The sequence below is a fragment of the Mytilus edulis genome, chromosome 10 (genome assembly GCF_963676685.1).
Source record: "Mytilus edulis chromosome 10, xbMytEdul2.2, whole genome shotgun sequence".
Lineage (NCBI taxonomy): Eukaryota > Metazoa > Mollusca > Bivalvia > Mytilida > Mytilidae > Mytilus > Mytilus edulis.
The window spans coordinates 78,814,457-78,832,104 of NC_092353.1; the positions used below are offsets into that span (position 1 = coordinate 78,814,457).

Genomic DNA, 17,648 nt, shown 5'->3' on the forward strand with positions numbered 1-17,648 from the left:
CTAATTTAGTGTGAGGAGTCCTACTGCACTTTGATTGTCAGAAAATATCTTAAGTGTTGTAATGGGATTACTAGTATACAGTCGTTCCAGTATACAGAATTCCAGTACCACAAAAATTGCTACCAGCTCTGCCTGCAAGATTGATCCTCTTTGTGTGACAGGTCTGAGTAGTCTTATAGCTGGTCTTGAGTCTTCTGTGTATAAATAAGAAGAAGAATAAGAATATTATATTTCCAATTAAAGGGCTCCATAAAGAGCTTTCATCACATTACATACAAGTACATTTGATTAGACATAACTTAGAGACATATAAGAAACCAACATCGTTTAAGACTATTAAAAATGCTATAAAAGGCCAGGACAAAACCAAATAATACAATTAACATCTTTAGAATATGCCATTGAAAATCATATACCACTCAAAATATATTTATTTTATTATCTTTGAACTTCTCCTTATCTCTAGATTTTTAGATAAATACTTTCCAAAACATTAAGTTATACTCATTTAAATTTTCTTGTGTATAGGATTGCACCAGCTCCACATGGTCCAGGGTTTCCCATGCATGACCCATCAGTGAATGCATTTTCTTGGTCATTTGCCGTATTTCCTATTAGTATTAGCTTTGTCATGACTTCTTTGCATATTTGTTTTTGTTCTGGTGTTCGTGATTTTTAGCTTCCAATTCTGTATCAATATGAAGGTGTTATCTTTGTTATTGATTTTTCTCCTAATCTGTATGTAAATTCTGGTTCGATTAATTTGATGTTAATGACAGTTTCTTTTACCATTTCAACTGATCGAATTAGTGCTTTGCCCATATTGGTGTTATATGGATGTCATGGCATATTTATTTTTGATAATTTATCAGTTGATTTTTAATTGGTTCCTTTATAGACATTGATTGGATTTTAGATATTTCCCTTATAACAATCTCTTCAATTCTCAGGTCTATTGATAGGACTCCAGCCTCAATTTCTAATGCTTCTCTGTCTGATGTTGACGGCATATCAAGACACAGTATGAGCACTTTCTTTTGTACCTTGTCAAGTCTTTGGAGGTCATTTTGTTCAGCAACTTCATTGAGAGGGTTAGGGCTGTAAAACCAGGTTTAATCCACCATTTTCTACATTTGAAAATGCCTTTACCAAGTCAGGAATATGACAGTTCTGGTTCATTCGTTTTTGATGTGATTTGTTATTTGATTTTGCCATGTGATTATGGACTTTCCGATTAGATTTTCCTCTAAGTTCAGTATTTTTGTGATTTTACTTTTTGCCATGCTGGGCAGCTATATTCTACAACAGATCTTATTAGACAGAAGTACAATTGTAACAGTTTCTTGGTCTACATCTTACTGATTTGCCTTACTTTTATTTAGTATGGTTAGAATTCTACTTGCTCTTTTTGCTGGTGTTTCAAGGTGTTTTTCAAACGTCTTTTTCTCGTCCAGTGCAACTCCGAGTAACTTTGTTCTTTTTGTAATAATTTAGGTCTTTTCCATTTTAAATTTGATGGGAGGCAACAGTAAACACGGTATCAAAATATAACATGATGAATTTTTATACGTTTTAAAACTGTAATGACTATCCTATGAATTAATAATATTATTGCCCTTATTTATTCATCTGTACAAAGGTTACAGTTCATATTATCTGTCCCTTTAGTTTATGTTTTAAGCTGTATAAGGTAGTCTATACCATACCGTCAGTATAGACTTCCTTTCACGTTCATTGTCAATATTCTTTTCCTTTTAATCATTATAATGGATGAACAAGACAAATACCTGCATAACCAATCTCTACTTAATGGGTTCAGTTGAAGATCACATCAGGAACATATACATGTTAGATATATTGTTCCCAGGTCACATGAATACAGGTTCATTGAGCTAGAACTATTCATTTGCAAGTGAATAATTCATCAGTGATGTTTCTTAGATGATATTGACAAAATTAGCTGATAAAAGCGAATTATTATTTTACTATGACACTTTCATTAAAGGGACACTAGCTGTCAAATTCATATTCACCAATTTCACTCAAATTATCATATTGGATTTATAACGATGTAAACATTTGTTCAAAAAATTGAAAGGCTTAAATAAACAGTCTACAGGCCGTGATGTGATTCGAATCAGTCAAATGATTTACCTCTGTTTCGCTTTCAATGTTGACATTCTTTTCCTTTAAATAACTTTACAGGGACAATTCATGCATTATCCATCTATAGCTAAGGGGTAAAATTGAAGTTCACATGAATAGGGATTCAATGAGGTCGAATTCATGCAAGTGAATAATTCATCATCAATGTTATGTAGCTTATTTTGTCAAAATTGAACCATACTGGCTGCTAAAAGTGAATAATTATTTCTCTATTTCACTTTCATTCATCACTTTTATTTTTGTTTAAAGGTACTTTTAAAATCCCCTTTTCGAAAATACAATCCCACATTAAAATTTGTTATCTCAAAGTTTCTTGAAGATCATTGTATTAAGATAACTATAATTGTCAATGGTTTTCTCAAAGCTGCAAAATTGAATTGTTTTGTGCTAAATGTTCTGTAAAAAAAACCCAAAGAGTAGAGAGGATTCCTGCCAATGACTTTTATGATTTGTATCTCTGTATGTGTAAACTTTTTTTTTCATAATAATAGTAGTGGTCATTATTTTTTGTATCAGATTTCGTAAGGTTAAGATTCGAGTCATTGTTGGATATTCAGATTTTTCCTTTTTGATACTGTTCTGGAGTCAAAACCAATACTTATTACAATCTAAGAAATGTTATTCAAAAGTAGAATGGTCATCAATTCAGGGTTTGTATCCAAATAAAGTAAACAATAAAAAAAATGCAGTTTTAATTTTATTGCATATTCAAATAAAAACAAACTCAATTGTACATAAAATGTATGACTCATAATGCAATATTTCATCACAAATGTAAAAGCTATATAACAACCAAAGCTTCTCAGAAGCTTTTGAAATTTCAGATGAGGTATGCATTTACTGTTTTTTATTTCAATTTTCCACAAAAAAGTGTTCCGCATTCAATTATTACAAGTAAAAATGCTTAAGTGTTGATGATTTCTTACAAAATAAAATTGTGTCAAACTTTGAGTAGATAATTAGGACCTGAGATGATACATCTACCTTTTTTAATTTTATCAGCTGTGTTGACAATTTGACGAAGTAAATATATAAACAAAACATTAATAACTCATTAAACAAAACTTATTCAGTGGAACCATTCCTGTTTTATGCCATTCAAATTTAAAAAAAAAAATTAAAACAATATGACAAAGGGGAGAAAGAAAATATTTTTTTTTACCCTTTTGAACAAATATCATAAATATTCTATTTTTTCAAAATTGGTTATGTCATTTTAAATGTAGACACTATTACAACTAGAAAAAAAAGTACACTGAAAAAAAAGAGTTATTTGTTTGATTGAGATTCAAATAAGATATTTATGGCTTATGTTTGGTCTGACCTGAGATGCTGTGTTTCTCATAGTCAGTTAACTACTAACTTTCAAGGATTCAAGGTCTATCTTAGTCTAAAAACACTTTAAAAAAGTATATTTCTTTTCTTTAATATTTTTTAAATTTGTGTTAGTTCTTTTAAAATATCTTTTGATTGTATCACAAATTCTTAGGGGTGCAGAGTCTATACATCAAAAACTCTATTAAAATAACTTTCTCCTAGACTTACATTGTATGTCCAGATATTTACAAATCTATTTTGCCTATCATTAAAGAAGCATTTCATGAATGACCTTTTTTTAGTAGCTAGACTATCTCTTATAAACATACAATACTTGAATTTTTGTGATATGTATAAAAGATCATTGCACCCCTACAAAATCTAATCTTAAATAATATAAATAACACTAATTGACAGTTAATTGAGTATGGTCTATAGAAACTGTTATCGTGAAGCCACCATTGTTACAGGATCACATGTTCTGACTTTAAAATCTGCTTCTGGTTGTACATATATATGATCATACATATCCTCTAGTGGGGGACCAGTATCAGCTATAGCTAGCTTCTCTGATTCAGTTACTTCTTTTCTAACGTCTTGATCTATTTTCTGTAAAATAAAATCTCAGTAATAAAAAAAGATCTGAATATGGGTTATAATAGTATATTTTACATAACTTGTGTGATTTAAAGTAATGGCGGACAATTTGAATACAAGTGTATTATGTCTATTCATTTCTGTATTCTTTAAAATTTTCTAATATATTTTTCATATTCTTTATATTTGAGTACCCCATCCTCTATTCTTTATTATGTTGTCCTATTTTTCTCCATTTCTTTATATTTTTAGCCCTCTATTCTTCACTTTTTGACTCTCTATTCTGTAAACCCCATCCAGACCTTCAATCAGTGACCTCAAATGTTATGTCACATCTGCTTTGGAGCAATATTATAAACAGAAATCTTATTGAGTTTTTCTTCTCATCTTCTTGTATGAGATATACATTCCCAATACTCATAATAAAATCAAATTTAACATTGAATAATGTAATTATAATATCGTCTTTGTCTTGAATAAATCCCCAACTCCCAAGATAACTGCAGGAAAACACACCTTCATTTCTATAGTTTTATTCATGATTAATCTTACTTACTTAACTTTCTTAAAGACTAAGTTCAGTGGTTGTCATTGTTTCATGTCTGTCATATTTTTTATTTTCGTAAATTGTTTTGTTATAATTAATTCATCAGTTTTCTATATAGGCTAGTTCAATGTATTAACAACTGAGCCTTTTACCACCAACCGTATATAGGATAGGTTTTTTCATTGTTAAAGGCTACACAGTTAACCTGCACATTAAAAGGCAATAGACGTTCAATCACTCAAAGGATAATATTTCAGATTTTATTTAAGGAATGACTATAATATTTTTTCTGTCAATGAAGAAATAACATAAAAAATTTGGTGTAGACTGAGTACCACACGTAGCGGTTTATTTAACAGTGTGCACCACATTTTTTATGTTATTTCGAATAGACAGAAAAAATATTACAGTAATTTCTTATAATTTAATTCTAAATTCCATTTTAACCTGTAGAAAACTATGAAAAATCGTTGATGATGTCACAGTCACATGACTAAACTATGTCTATGGGCTGATAACAAAATAACGTCAGCCAATCAGAAGACGTGTTACACCCAAAATTAAATTATTGCTCATTTTAAAAAAACAGTTTGCAGAAACCTTTCTCTATTTATAAAAATAAGGAGATTTGGTATGATTGCCAATGAGATAACTTCCACCAAAGTTCAAATATGTTATGATGTTAGCGATTATAGGCAACCGTACTGCATTTAACAATGAGAATAACCAATACAGTAGTCTAGTAACATTCAACATTGACTTATAAAGAAGTTGTAACAATATAGTTTATTCATACCTTCATTTCGTCTTCTGTTACCAAATTGGTTTCTAGTAATTTCTGTTTAAAACTTGTGATAGGATCTCTAGTTTGTCTTACTTCCTGTATTTCTTCTCTCGTTCTGTAGCTGTAAACAAAACAAAACTCATTACTGTAAAAGCAGAATATTTTGTTTTGAATTTATTTGTTAATTTCCTGGAAAGAAGTATTTAACAAACTTAAATCCAAATACAATTCTTACAGTTTTTGTGTATTTAAAAGGGATGTATTCCTCTGACGATTCAGTCTTGTTAAAATCTCGTTCTGCAACTATTTCAACAAGAGTGCACACACTGAAATGTCTCGCCTTCTTTACTAATCATTGATATTATGTTGATAGTCCTAAGTATAAAGCTTTATTACAACTGTCACGTAAACGTTACATTAACCAAGATAACTAAACAAAGATCAATGAACCATGAAAATGAGGTCAAGGTCAGATGAACCGTGTCAGGCTGACATGTACAGCTAACAATGCTTCCATAAGACAAATATAGTTGACCTAATACTTATAGTTTAAGAAAAATAGACCAAAACACAAAAACTTAAGACTGAGCAATGAACCGTGAAAATGAGGTCAAGGTCAAATAAAACCTGCGCGACTAATATATAAATCATAAAATATTTCCATACACTAAATATAGTTGACCTATGGCGTATAGTATCAGATAAAAAGACCAAAAACTTAACTTTGACCACTGAACCATGAAAATGAGGTCAAGGTCAGATGACACCTGCGAGTTGGACATGTACACCTTACAGTCCTTCCATACACCGAATATACTAGCCCTATTGCTTATAGTATCTGAGATATGGACTTGACCACCAAAACGTAACCTTGTTCACTGATCCATGAAATGAGGTCGAGGTCAAGTGAAAACTGTCTGACGGGCATGAGGACCTTGCAAGGTACGCACATACCAAATATAGTTATCCTATTACTTATAATAAGAGAGAATTCAACATTACAAAAAATCTGAACTTTTTTTTCAAGTGGTCACTGAACCATGAAAATGAGGTCAAGGACATTGGACATGTGACTGATGGAAACTTTGTAACATGAGGCATCTATATACAAAGTATGAAGCATCCAGGTCTTCCATCTACTAAAATATAAAGCTTTTAAGAAGTGAGCTAACACCGCCACCGCCGCCGGATCACTATTCCTATGTCGAGCTTTCTGCAACAAAAGTTGCAGGCTCGACAAAAACATGTGATAAAAGTGGAAAATATCAATGAATTTTAAAAATTATATAATCAAACATAACTCTGGAAAAATTGTGTATACACAATGAACAGTTTTTAAGCAATCCAGTTTTCAAATTTTACGACCAATCATGTCAGTTTTTTTAGCCAGTTTTTTTTTTTAAATTCTTAGATGTGTATTTTTTCAATCATTTATAACAAAAAAGTTGAAATAATATGCACTTTAATGAACTTAAAACTGAAAACAATCACAAATTTACAAAATTGACAGAATGGTAAATTTGACACAAAAAAGCATTAAAATATGACAAAACTTTCTTATATTAACACTTACCAATAGCTTTTTTTAAGAAAAATTTATTAAGATTGGTCCACTTCATCTTTATTGAAAGTATGAATAAAAGTTTAATTGTGAAACTGTGATTTTTTAAAGATAATAGCCCAAAAATAGGTAAAAATCGGAAAATCATCAAAATTGGGTATTTTCAAAGGGCTGTCTGTAGCCAAAAAAGAAACGCACCATCATATGATATTTTCTTCACAAATTATAATTTTACAGTTTTATAAACCCCGAAATCCGGTTAAAAAAAAAATTTAATTCTAGAATCTTTTGGCTCCTCAGAGGTGTACATCCTTAAACTAAGATCATTGAAAGAACATTTTGACAAAATCCTGTCAGTTGCTAAAACAAGGAAATTAAACCCCAAAGAAATTAATGTTTTTACAGCATTCATGTATTACGGTAGTTCCCTTGCCCAATAAAGGAGTAGGTCTGGTAAGGACCGATTTTGGCCTCAAATTTCAGGTTTATCTGACGAAAGATGTTGACCACTTTTTAATCACTTAAGTGTCTATTTAATTTTATTCAATTAATTTATGTGAAAGATTTTAACTAACTTAGTCATTAAAATCGCTCCCATTCAAGCTCAAATATGAAAAATCTACCAAATATGCTAAAAAATGTCACTTTTAAGATGGTTTTTGTCAAAAATGAAAGTGGCCGCATCCGTGTTCATCCTCAACCTTTATATATGTTATGTATTATCATCAAATACAACTTACATTTGAATATTTTGGATGAACACGTCTAAAATTTAACCAAAATGCTAGAATTGTGAAGATTTCAGTAATTTAGCATGACTTAATGGTGCTAGTACTCTACATATGTACATAGTATTGTCAAAAACAGCCCATATTTATGTAGCAGAAGCATTCTACTGTCCAATAAATAACTAAAAGTATACATTTTAACAATTTTGTAAAACTGCTATATTTTGGGGCCAAAAAGGGGTCTTACTGGACCTACTCCTTTGCTAAAAGATCTATTCAAGCATTTGTATACTTTCCCTCTATCCTTTATATACTAATTGGGGCATGTTATAAACTATAATTGGCATTTTTTGTCTAACTTTGATATTATAAAGATACCAACCTTGTACCTGGATCACTCATACTGTGGCCTGAATATCTATAAGTAGCACACTCTATAAGAAGAGGCCCATTCTTCAGTACATAGTCTTTGGCAAATCTAGTGGCTTCCTTTACTGCTAAAACATCCATACCATCTACCTGATATAGAAAATTGTCAAAAATATCATTAATTTGTTAATAAATATATAAAGATGTTACAACTAGTATTTATATGAAGATGGAGGTTTTGTATGATTGCCAGTGAGACAAATAAGCAAAGGACAAAGATTTACACAACTACTAGTTACTATCATTCCTATTTATAGAAGTCTGTGTTTACTTAAAGTTTTTTTCACATAAATTTAGAATTGAAAATCATGCTTGCAAATTTCCTGTGATTAGAGAATAAAAAAGCTAATTATTTATTACAAAATCTAAGGTTAACTTGAAAAGCCTAGGGTAGAAAAGATACATTTCATTTTTTTTTTAAATTCATATACTTTTAACTTGAGCAATGTGCCTCTCCTAATAAACTTATTATCATGATAGCTGACATACCCTAAGCCCTGGCATATAATCTCCTCTGGTATAATAATCTGTACTATAAGATGCCCGCTCTACACTGGTGCCCATACCATAACCATTGTTCTCACAGACAAATATACACGGAAGCTTCCATAACATAGCAATGTTAAATGCCTCATAGACTTGGCCCTGATTAGCTGCTCCATCCCCATACAGTGTTATACAGATATTACCATTGTTCAGGTATTTCTGAGTGAATGCTATACCTGCTCCTAATGGAACCTAAATAAAACAAGGATGCATTGTCAACCAGTTTTTTTTATCAGTTGTGTGGCAAAGCACAGCCCCTGCTCATAAAAAAACATGATCAATATAATAAAGAATTCAAGGTATGTCAAAAAGGAAGTTACTGCCCAGAATATTCTGAAAATTCATAACATAGAACAACTCAACATTATAAATTTCTAGACCAAGTATTTAATTATTACTAAATACAGAAACTAAGTTATATGTGAAGAAAGAACAGATCAACATGACATACATAGTAACTGCAGGATACAATCCACTCTGCCAGTTAGGGTCTAATATTTCTATATTGACTTACATTAGATGTGATAGAAAGTTCTAGTATTATATATTATGCTCTAACTCAAAAAGCTTACTCTTTGTACCTGTCCAAAGAAAGAAAACTTAAGGTCACATATTCTAACTTGTCCAAATGGCTCTCACAAGAGATCAACGAAGTTCACCTGCTCTTACTTTAGTTTGATTTTCAAGAAAAAGCTATTGATATAAGCAGTTAATCAGTTGTATTCCATATTTCAACCAAATTTAAGACTACATATAGAAACTCAGCTGGTCATTGTCAGAGGAAGGAATATCCAAATAACCTACATGAAGTGTAATGTAATTTGTTTTTATATAAAATAGAAAATCTTTTTCAATCAATCATGGACCCATGATGGTTAAACATGTAATACTATAATAGATTAATGAACAGTAACGAAAGTGCATGTACATGAGAGAGAAAACTCAAATAGGGGAGATAACTTATCAATATGAGATGGATTATTTCCCTTTGTGCAGTGTGTATACTTCTATACAAAAAGATTTAAGAAATACCTGTGCTCCTACAATCCCATTTCCACCATAAAAGTTCTTAGCATACATGTGCATAGACCCTCCTTTTCCTTGTGCACATCCTGTCTTTTTGCCTGAAAATAAATCAAAATACATGATTTAAAGAATGTACATAATACAACTAATATCAAAAATAAAATCTACATTATATTCATTTTCTTTGTTTTCAGTGCTAAATGTATTCTTGGCAGTGATAACAACTAGCTGAAATTGCCTAACATTGGCATGAAAACATCCGTCATGAAGGGTTTATTCCATTTAGTTCTGATAGAGACTACAAGATGAAGCTATTTTTCACATTGCCAAATTTATGTTTATTTTAACATGTTTCAATTTACTGATTGACAAAACATGCATAAGTGACAAGGTTTGATTTCTTAATTAATTCAAAATGTATTGACAATCTGTTTATCAAAACTCATATATCAAAGTCTTTACTTTCCAACAAGATTAATGTACTATGATGAATTTATCAGATTTTCAATAAATTGTATTAGAACTATTTAGGCGACATGAATACCTACCAATTAATTCTGCCAGTACACCATGGACAGAAATACCTCTAATGTAGGCCCAACCATGGGCTCTATATGCTGTAATTACAGAGTCCTCTGGTGTGATGGAATTCTCCATACCTACACAACATGCTTCCTAGAAAAAGAAAACAATCAAAATGGTGAAAATTCAGCATACTTTATATTATACATACATATTCATACACCATGCACAGCTTATGTAATTCATAGATTTTTTTTTTAAAGTAGGTTATTCAAATTGCAAAATTTTGTAAACTTTAATATCATGATGTAATTACAGAGAAGAATGCAGATATAAGAATGTTCTTGTGGTCCATGTTTCCTAAAATATCTTACATCCAGTAAAAATATCAGAGAAAGAAGGTTCTAATTCATTTGCTGAGCTCATGCATGTCTCTGTCATCTGTCCATAATACAGATGACAAAAACTTCTGATCAGTTTTATTTTTGAACAGGTTCCCTGTTGAATCTTACCTGTCCAGAATACAGATGACAGAATCCTCTGATCTGTTTTACTTTTGTACAGGTTCCCTGTTGAATCTTACCTGTCCATAATACAGATGACAGAATCCTCTGATCTGTTTACTTTTGTACAGGTTCCCTGTTGAATCTTACCTGTCCATAAATACAGATGACAGAAACCTCTGATCTGTTTACTTTTGTACAGGTTCCCTGTTGAATCTTACCTGTCCATAAATACAGATGACAGAATCCTCTGATCTGTTTACTTTTGTACAGGTTCCCTGTTGAATCTTACCTGTCCAGAATATAGATGACAGAATCCTCTGATCTGTTTACTTTTGTACAGGTTCCCTGTTGAATCTTACCTGTCCAGAATACAGATGACAGAATCCTCTGATCTGTTTACTTTTGTACAGGTTCCCTGCTGTTGTTTCCATTCTTCTGATGGTTTGCATCTGTCTGTAGTATTTCAATGCATCCTCCCTGGTACAGGTGACTGTAGTAGCAGGACCTTGCTCTAACTTGTGTAGTTTGCATTGCTGAAGAAAAAAGCAACTAAGTTAACAGCAAGGGATTACAAAAATATTGCAAATGACACAAGCTCAAATAGCATGAATAGTGAAAGCAGTGAAAAGAAAAAAATTACAAAAAGCATTGAAAATTATATGAACAATCATACACCATTGTACACAATCCCTTACAAAACATGACACAGGGTAACAAAATTTCTAGCTTGATGATCGATGAATGTGTGCAAATTATATTGATAATTTGTACTGGAATGATAATACTGTTGGTTTTTTTTTTTTTTATTTCACTTTGGTAATTAATTTCTACAGCACTTGTCTTGATACACCGAGCTATTCTTAGAAGTAGAAGCTAACTCGGTTGCTTTTAATACAAGCCTTATCCTTGTAACAACTTGTGTACAGATGAAGTTAATCGTAACACTGAGGAGGCTGTGATACGAATTGTTGTTGGGTCGATGTTTAACTGCTTGATCTAACTGAGCATGCTGAAAGAGTTACTCAGTAGAGGTCCTAATATCCACATTGGAATGTGAAACAGCTAGTATTTAAATAACGGAATTAAAAGTTTTCAAATGTTTTTCTGGCATAAAACCTTCCGACCCATGTTATACATTGTTATAACAAAAACAAGTCACTTTTCTATCAAAGCAAGTATTTTCTTTACTCATCTTTGGCGTGAGACATAAGCCTTAGCCGTACGATTATCCAATATTAAATATTCTGTCACCTGTGTATTGTTCAATGAAACCATTATCACTTGTCAATTATGCTATGGCTAGGTCAAAATATAAACATGTTGCATTTCAGTCAGTCATACCCGATCCTTTCGATACATCAACAAATTGAAGTTTTTAACGACCTTGACTGGCTATACAGCCCTTCATGGTCGGTTTTCAATACACTCAAGTGAGCTTTTACTTATTTTATAATAAACAATTGTAAATTTTTGTACGTAGTAAAAATAGCACTTAAAAATGTTCATTCATGAAAAAATGATAAAATATTGATGAACAATGATGAATTAAATGCTGTTTCGTTTAGATTTCTTTTGATCCGCCAAGTAGTGTTTGTGATACTCATTTTCAAAATAAAGTTAAATTTATCTGAATCATGTGAATTATTGGTGAACATTCAGTCCTTTTTAATTCAAGCTGTAATCTTTTTTAAAGAGTAGTAACTCAACATTTCAAAAGCAACTTCCTAGAATCAGTATTCAATCACTAGTACTACATGATTTTGGAGCAAAACAAAATTTGCGATAGTTTGCTATAGATTTGAGGCCAATGTCTTAGGAAAGTATAGGTATAGCTTGTTATAGCAAACTTTCCAAAAAGGCTGTATGGCTTCAAATCTAAATTATGTAAGTTGAAATTCTTTTTTTACACATTTTTTTAAAAACTATTCATTCCTATTAATCATGTTAATTAGACGCTTTGACCACTTTTGCAAATCTATAATATCTGTATCTACATGTACCATTTCCTATGGAAATATAATATTTAGTATTGGCCTGTACTAGACCTGTTTTCATTTCATTTCATTTCACATACATGTAGACCTGAATATAATTTAAAAAGCCTAGACTGATGTCCATATGGTTAAGTGTAAAGACTGGTTCTAAATTACCAGAAAATATTTACTTACTGCCACTTCAAATGTTGCCTCTGTTGATGCACATCTTGTCCCAACAAACAGCTAAAAAATAAACAGAATATTCCTACATGTACACTGAGTACAGACATGCATAACCATGATGACAATTAAGCAAAGATAAATGATAAACGCAACAAACAATTCAAATACATTATACTTGTCAAATTTGACTGGTTCATCATGTTCATAGTTTGAATTTATTTGGACTAGCAAAGTGTAATTGACAGTCATTTCTTGTCTCATAATTATGCTAATTAAAAAAAATAATCTGTAATGGGGTGGAGTCGGGATGGTTTGGTGGGGTCCTGGGGGACTTTTGCCAGATTTTGGAGAAAAAATAAGTTGTTATTGACCTCACGAAGAGATGTGAACCAGCTATGGGGGTCTGAAGGCATGCCCCCCAAAGAAAATTTCGGAATATTAGATGTAAAATCCTGCATTCTGAGGTTACATTTTTGTATCTGGAAATGTGTATATAACTTTTCAAAAATATAGAATTTTTTTCTCCATGTAATATAAAAAATTCTACTTTCCTTTAAAAATCAAAGAGCTGAATAGCTCTGAGGGGAAAGACGGCCCTTGTTTATTTTTTTTATTTTTTTTGGGGGGGGGGATCTTTTGATAGTCTTCATATAAAGAATGAAAAAAAGAACAGCTAGAACACATAGAAAGGTTGACAACATTAAAGTCAATTGTTGTTAATCTTATTTTGTTTTCTTTAGTTTAGGATTCAATTTGGACCAATGGAAGAGATCTGCATCTTCTAAATCTAAACATTGGATTAAAATTGATAGTTAATTATGTAAAATTCAACTGAACTCTGTCATTTGACAACAACTACAATGTTTTCTGAAATCTTAATGGTGTACGACTGAAATGCAGGCTCGGTCATTTTCCATTTTTAGTGACAGTACTTTTTAAGATTTTTTGCGAGACAGCCTTTTTGGTGCCTTTCATGGTCTCGCACTTTCCGACAGTGAAGCCATGTATACTGAACGATGTTTGTGGCCAAAATTATGTGTACACTTTCGAAATGAAACAAAACTGGTTCCACTTCTTCATAAAATTAACGGTAACCAGTCACTGTAGTTGTCCTAATAACAAATCGTCTAAAATACACAAGATGTCAAGCGGGCAGTTACAAATAAATATCTTCTCACTCAAAAATGTTCAATGTTTTTTTTATTTTCTGTTATGATTATATTTTATTCAGTCTGTGCAACATATATAAATCAATCAATACTTACCAAAATTTGACATTTTCAAAACATGTGGTACTGACCGTTTTCACGCTTTTTTAAAAATATTTAACAATCGGTTATTAGCAGTCAGGGGACTTACTTAAATAAGTGATTTTCTAAATTACTGATTCAAGTAACATTATTTCCATAAAGGTTGGAAGTTAGAGTTGTCTTTCTTTAATAATCACCTATTTAAGTAGTACAAATTAATCACTAGAAGAAGCAATTTAATCTTATTGTAGCTTTAAATATAGAATACTAATGATCCAGGGACTAACTGTGTTTCTAAACTTATCAGAACCAACATCTGTGTTGTCTAGGATGACCAGGTCATTTCAGGTGATGACCTTGTACTGAATCTAGGATAATGACATAACTAGAGGCTCTAAAGAGCCTGTGTCGCTCACCTTGGTCTATGTGAATATTAAAGGAAGCAGATGGATTCATGACAAAATTGTGTTTTGGTGATGGTGATGTGTTTGTACATCTTACTTTACTGAACATTCTTGCTGCTTAAAATTATCTCTATCTATTATGAACTTGGCCCATTAGTTTCAGTGGAAAATGTTAGTAAAAATTTACAAATTTTATGAAAATTGTTAAAAATTGACTATAAAGAACAATAACTCCTAAGGGGGTCAATTGACCATTTCGGTCATGTTGACTTATTTGTAAATCTTACTTTGCTGAACATTATTGATGTTTACAGTTTATCTCTATCAATAATAATATTCAAGATAATGACCAAAAACAGCAAAATTTCCTTAAAACTAACAATTCAGGGTCAGCAACCCAACAACGGGTTGTCCGATTCATCTAAAAATTTCTGAGCAGATAAATGTTGACCTGATAAACAATTTTACCCCATGTCAGATTTGCTCTAAATGCTTTGAGTTTTGAGTTATAAGCCAAAAACTGCATTTTACCCCATTTTCTATTTTTAGCCATGGCGGCCATCTTGGTTGGATGGCCGGGTCATCGGACACATTTTTCTGTTCCAAAAAGATGATTGACCCAAAAGATTAACCCAAAAGATGATTGTGGCCAAGTTTGGTTTAATTTGGCCCAGTAGTTTCAGAGGAGAAGATTTTTCTAAAAGATTACTTAGATTTACGAAAAATGGTTAAAAATTGACTATAAAGGGCAATAACTCCTAAAGGGGTCAACTGACCATTTCGGTCAAGTTTACTTATTTGTAAATCTTACCTTGCTGAACATTATTGCTGTTTACAGTTTATCTCTATCTATAATAATATTCAAGATAATAACCAAAAACAGCAAAATTTTCTTAAAATTACCAATTCAGGGGCAGCAACCCAACAACGGGTTGTTCGATTTATCTGAAAATTTCAGGGCAGATAGATCTTGACCTGATAAACAATTTTACCCCATGTCAGATTTGCTCTAAATGCTTTGGTTTTTGAGTTATAAGCCAAAAACTGCATTTTACCCCTATGTTCTATTTTTAGCCATGGCGGCCATCTTGGTTAGTTAGCTGGGTCACCGGACACATTTTTTAAACTAGATACCCCAATGATGATTGTGGCCAAGTTTGGTTTAATTTGGCCCAGTAGTTTCAGAGGAGAAGATTTTTGTAAAAGTTAACGCCGGACGACGGACGCAGTACGACGACGGACGCCGGACGCCAAGTGATGGGAAAAGCTCACATGGCCCTTCGGGCCAGGTGAGCTAAAAATCACTTGTTTAAAGGGAAAATTCACGATTTTTTACTTATGGTTTAAATATGTTCATTATGACATAATATATATATTCACAAAGTTTTATCGCTATATGTGCAGTAATAAAGGAGAAATTCAATAATTAATGAAAAAATATCAACTACTTCCTGTAGGTCGTGACGTTTTCTCCTGATTTTTGCATGCCAGGATTTAAAATACAATCATTAAAAGTCTTGGTTTTTAATCATATTTTAACGTAATCGTAAGCGCGCCGATGACTTATGCTTTATCTAATAACCATCCGATAATAAGAAGATAAAACGCACAGACTTCTTCTTCTTCTTCCGAATACGGGAGTAGACTCCTAGGTAGGAGTGTAAAACTTCCCGGAACTTGTGTGCTATGTACATATGGACTTAATTTAAAAATAATATGACAAGAAAAATCGTTATCAATAACATATATACATTATGTACAGTGGCTTTAAAGTTTAATAAGTTGCTGTGGATCCTTCAAATGTTAGAGTGGATATGCCACTTTTGAAGGATTCCAGGGTGTCTGACATACCTATTGCTTCAGGTAGTGAGTTCCAGTTCGAAATAGTTCGAGGATAAAATGAAAATTTATAGAAATCTTTATTTGTTGATATTTGCCTAAATTTATGTTTCCCCTAGTGCGTCTATCAGATATTGTTAAGTTGTCCTTAGGAACTTCAACTAACCCCCAATTTATTTTATACAGCATAGTTAATCTTGCCTTTTTCCTTCTTAATTCTAAATTTTCCCATTCCAACGATTTTATTAAATTTGAAACTGCTCCAGGTGATCTGTCTTTATAATCATTGAAGACAAACCTGGCTGCCTTACGCTGTACCTGCTCAACCTGAGTGATGTGTTGTTTTTTGTACGGATCCCAGACAGGAGAAGAGTATTCGACGACCGGACGGACAAGTGATGTGTACGTAAGGTTTTTAACCTTACGTGTGCAGTTTTTTAAGTTCCTACGAAGAAAACCTAAGGTTTTATTTGCCTTACAAGTAATATTGTTTATATGTGTTCCCCAATCAAGATCATGGCTTATAGTTACACCTAAATATTTACTGTCTTTTACTGCTTCTAAAATATGATTATGCAATATATAATCAAAAGTGGAAGGTTTTACTTTTTTTAGAAATATGAATAACATAACACTTCTCAGGATTAAAATTCATTTGCCAATCCTCTTCCCATTTTACTAAACTAGACAAATCTTTTTGAAGTAATTGTGCATCAGAACTATTATTTACATTTCTATACAATAAACAGTCATCTGCAAAAAGTCTTGCATTACAAGTTACATGTTCGGGTAGGTCATTTATAAAGAGTAAAAATAATGTTGGGCCTAAAACTGTTCCCTGAGGGACACCAGAATCAACTGCTAATTTTGAAGATTTTACACCGTTTAGTAGTACTTGCTGTTGCCTGTCAGCTAAAAAGTCATTTATCCAATTTAAATTTTGATTTCTTATACCATAAAATTCTAATTTCTGGGCTAATCTTTTATGGGGGACTTTATCGAAAGCTTTAGAAAAATCTAAAAGTATGACATCTATTTGGTTACCATAACCCAATGATTTAGCAAGGTCTTGTATGCTGATGATAAGTTGGGTCTCACAAGACCTTTTGCTTCTAAACCCATGCTGACTATCATTTAATATGTTATTAATTGCAAGGTGTTTCCTTATGTTGCTTGTTAAAATATGTTCTAAAATTTTGCAACATATTGCAGTTAATGAAACTGGTCTATAATTAATAGCGTTATGCTTGTCACCTTTTTTAAATAT

The 17,648-nt window shown here is 31.9% G+C and overlaps 1 protein-coding gene across 1 annotated transcript in view; it reads right to left on the reverse strand.

The window, feature by feature from the left end:
• Positions 1-2,850: 2,850 nt before the first annotated feature.
• Positions 2,851-17,648, reverse strand: part of LOC139491981 (pyruvate dehydrogenase E1 component subunit alpha, mitochondrial-like) — a 49,811-nt gene continuing 35,013 nt past the window's right edge. The window contains exons 2-9 of the mRNA XM_071279977.1: positions 12,898-12,948; positions 11,089-11,262; positions 10,250-10,376; positions 9,708-9,799; positions 8,619-8,867; positions 8,083-8,219; positions 5,424-5,532; positions 2,851-4,092 (exon numbers count right to left, since the gene is read on the reverse strand). Coding sequence (XP_071136078.1) covers positions 3,928-4,092; positions 5,424-5,532; positions 8,083-8,219; positions 8,619-8,867; positions 9,708-9,799; positions 10,250-10,376; positions 11,089-11,262; positions 12,898-12,948 — 1,104 coding nt within the window. The 3' untranslated portion in view covers positions 2,851-3,927. The remainder of the gene's footprint in view (positions 4,093-5,423; positions 5,533-8,082; positions 8,220-8,618; positions 8,868-9,707; positions 9,800-10,249; positions 10,377-11,088; positions 11,263-12,897; positions 12,949-17,648) is intronic.